Below are 3,343 nucleotides of genomic sequence, written 5' to 3' on the forward strand. Positions count from 1 at the left end.
TTATACAATGAAAACTGAACACAACCTAATACAATTTATCTATTTTCTTCACCTCTAGATCAAACCTAGTGACTTTACATCATATCACCCTTATAATTGAAAATACAGAATCGCATCATTATATAGAGACTACGGGGGTGGAAAAACATGGTAAGGTATTGAATACTGTAAAGAACTTTTGGATACATTACCAAAAGCTAGCTCAAAGAGTGAGAATATTTAAAGCCTTATAAACTTCACATTAGTTGCTCATAGTGAGACTATATATCTCAACAACCATCATTTTAGAAGGATATATATAATAGGCCATGCGTAGCGTCTGGCTAGAATTCTCAATAGAATAAGCCCTCGTGATACAAAGTATTCTGGCTCCAAAATTCTACATCGCACATAGAACTGAAGTATTCAAGTTCACAACCCAAGGGCACAGCTGCTCCGGTAGGAGGGACATAGGAAATGTCAGTCATATATGGCTCTGTCCAGAAATTTGCACTCACGGGCTCTATATATGCATCCAGAAAAGAAAGTTCATCTTCTAGAATCCGATTTTCGTGATTTTTGTCAGCTACAGTATCTCCTGTTATGCAGGAGAATTCGCTAGAAGATGGCTGTGGAGAATATGGACAGGTATCGGAACCACCACTGTTCTCTGACTCTCTCTGTAGTTGCTTGTCTTCCATTGGGGAGTGATTCTTTGAGTTAGAGACTTTGGTTGACTTGGGTTCAAAACGCTTCTTCAGGGTTGTGTGCCAGTGATTCTTTATTTCGTTATCCGTTCTCCCTGGCAAATGAGAAGCAATCATGGACCATCTGCGCAGTAGATAACAAAGCGAAGCTCAACCACACCACACAAGAATTTGTATTAAGGGCATATATATCTTTGACGTTGAGGTTTGCGATGACCATGTGAAAATTTTGCATGTCCCACTTTGTATAATTTAACAATATTTTGGTAGGGCTCCATCTATTCGATCCATGTCTATCAAGAAAGAGATAGACTGCAACTTTTCACATGAGAGCATTTATACTGAGGTTTAATTATGGTCACAATTTGATTGTGGTACGATGGTGACAGAATCAATGACGGGCCAGAATTTTTTATGATGGGATGAAAATAAAATATTAAAGTTACGTATGTTATTAGGGAAAACATTATCTGCTGTCGTAGAAAAACTGATTTTCATTTCTACTTATAGATCGAAACTTGTGCCATTTTTGTTTGTTTGTTTTTTTGAAAAAAAATGGTGGGCCCATGTATTTATGTTTATGCAGAAAAATGATTTATCATCGGTGACATAATAAAACTAACGCCCATGATTTCAAAAAAAAAAAACAAAAACTAACGCCCATGTTATTAAGACTAAAATAGGGATTCAATTTTACAAGTATTCTTTAGGGAGGGGTTAGTTATTAATATTAATAATTTATTATTATTATAAAAATATCATTTTATACATATAGACGACCCCCAATTCACGCTGCTCCCTATATCCGCCCCTGTTCAAAATTCACGACAACTACAATATGCATTTTGCGTTGAAGATATATAATTAAAACTATTAACATGGAATTTACCACAAAAAAAAAAAAAATACTTAAATTTTTTGGTTGAATTATTTATTTACATCATATTAAACCTCAGTATGCATTATTCACGTACCCGTGAAATTTTATGGACTCTTATATTATTTCATTTTATAAGATTTCAACTAATAGCTTTTGAGTTGAATTCGAGATGAGCATTGAATTGTGCAAACTTAAGAAAAAGAAATAAGTATGGGTGACATGCATACCTATTGCCCAGCTTCTCGTGAAGTCTGATAATAGTTTCATCTTCTTCTTGACTATAGTCCCCTCTTTTGATGTGTGGCCTTAGATAGTTCATCCACCTCAGTCTGCAACTCTTCCCAGACCTTGCAAGACCTGAAAAACCAACCTCTCATGGTTCAAGTATTGAATTCCAACATGGCTGAAATTAAGGAAAAAGAATACCTGTAAATGGAAAGTATAAAGTATAATTTATGTTCTTCATCAACTATACCTGCGAACTTGGGGAGTAGGCTCCAATTCCAGTGGCCATACCTAGTAACATAAGCAATCAACTTCATGTCTTCCTCAGGTGTCCACGTGCCTTTCCTTTGTCCACTTTTGTCGTAACTAGGGGCTCTCACCATCTCTGCAATTAGCTTGTTTTTCTGTGACTTTGTATCTCTATTGAGTCATTCTTCGAGTGTGTACGTTTCTGTGCCCTAACTTTAAACTGATCGACAGAGAAAATTTAGAGGGAGTAACTGGGGTAGACAGAGACTAGGGTCTATTAATTTCTTTGCTTGAGACTAGAAATAGAAAACCTTGTATCTTAGCCGTCATATATTACATGCGTTCACAACTAAACGTGTTACACGGCCCATAACGTGTTTCAGATATATAAATATTTGAAATTAGGACATTCTAAAATCCAATATGTATGTTATTCGTACAGTTTATTTTCTACACTTATTTCCTTTTATTGAAAAAAAAAATATTTATATTCCTTTTTCTATAAAGAAAGAGTATAAATTAAAATTATATAAATTGACGTTGCTGAATCCCGGTTGTTTAGGAAAATTCAATGTAGCTAGCCTCGGTCATTGGGAAAATTGATCATTCCTTCTAAGTCAGAATATAGCCTTTTTTATATTTTGCTGGGATACGTCATAATTAAGTCACATCATCGCAGGAAGAATAGTTCAACTCTTCAACGACCAATAGATTTACATATTTTTTAATATATTGTTCTTTAGTATATTGGAAGAGTGATCATTTTGACACACTCGGCAACAGTAAATTTTGTCAAAATATCATGTGGCATATTTCGTTATACTGTGTAACGAAATATGTTTGCAAGTAATTCGCTACACAGTGTAGCGAAATATGCCATGTCAGAATGCACAGTTAGCAAAAAATAACACGTGTTAAGCAGTTTGAATTCAAGCATAATTCGCTACACAGTGTAGCGAATTTCTGCCTCCTTGACACGTGTCATTTTTGCTAACTGTGTATCCTGACATGACATATTTCGCTACATTGGAAAACGAATTATTTGCAAACATGTTTCGCTAACGAAATATGCCGCGTGACATTTTGGTAAAATTTATTGTTGGCGTGACAGTTTGTAAAAAATTTTGCCTTGAAAAAATGGTCACTATTCCTAGTATATTTCTACTTAAATAACAAAATACGACAAATATGTATTTTAATACGTTATATTCTTTTTTTCCCTTTCTAAAATTTCTTTTAAAAAAAATCTATAAAATAGTTGTTGTCGGCCCAAACCTCCAACTTCAAATAAATCTTTAGTGTA

General features: G+C 34.4%; 1 protein-coding gene across 1 annotated transcript; it reads right to left on the reverse strand.

Annotated features, from left to right (window-relative positions):
* Positions 1–239: 239 nt before the first annotated feature.
* Positions 240–2,174, reverse strand: LOC133292320 (transcription factor MYB4-like). The gene is made up of 3 exons (XM_061490721.1): positions 2,042–2,174; positions 1,794–1,923; positions 240–810 (listed from the first exon to the last, which is right to left on the reverse strand). Exons 1-3 carry the CDS (start codon positions 2,172–2,174, stop codon positions 333–335), a joined length of 741 nt encoding a protein of 246 aa, XP_061346705.1. The 3' UTR covers positions 240–332.
* Positions 2,175–3,343: the final 1,169 nt, after the last annotated feature.

This window comes from Gastrolobium bilobum, unplaced genomic scaffold (assembly GCF_033153095.1).
Source record: "Gastrolobium bilobum isolate Gb01-03AN ecotype WA unplaced genomic scaffold, APGP_CSIRO_Gbil_v1 utg2134, whole genome shotgun sequence".
Taxonomy (NCBI): domain Eukaryota; kingdom Viridiplantae; phylum Streptophyta; class Magnoliopsida; order Fabales; family Fabaceae; genus Gastrolobium; species Gastrolobium bilobum.

What these genes read in the sequence shown, in the direction of transcription:
- LOC133292320 (XM_061490721.1), bottom strand. Translation starts at nt 2,174, where the DNA reads ATGGTGAGAGCCCCTAGTTACGACAAAAGTGGACAAAGGAAAGGCACG. An exon ending in CCTACTCCCCAAGTTCGCAG is followed by an intron (nt 1,924 to 2,041) that starts GTATAGTTGATG and finishes TTGGTTTTTCAG; the next exon opens with GTCTTGCAAGGTCTGGGAAG. An exon ending in CACGAGAAGCTGGGCAATAG is followed by an intron (nt 811 to 1,793) that starts GTATGCATGTCA and finishes TCTACTGCGCAG; the next exon opens with ATGGTCCATGATTGCTTCTC.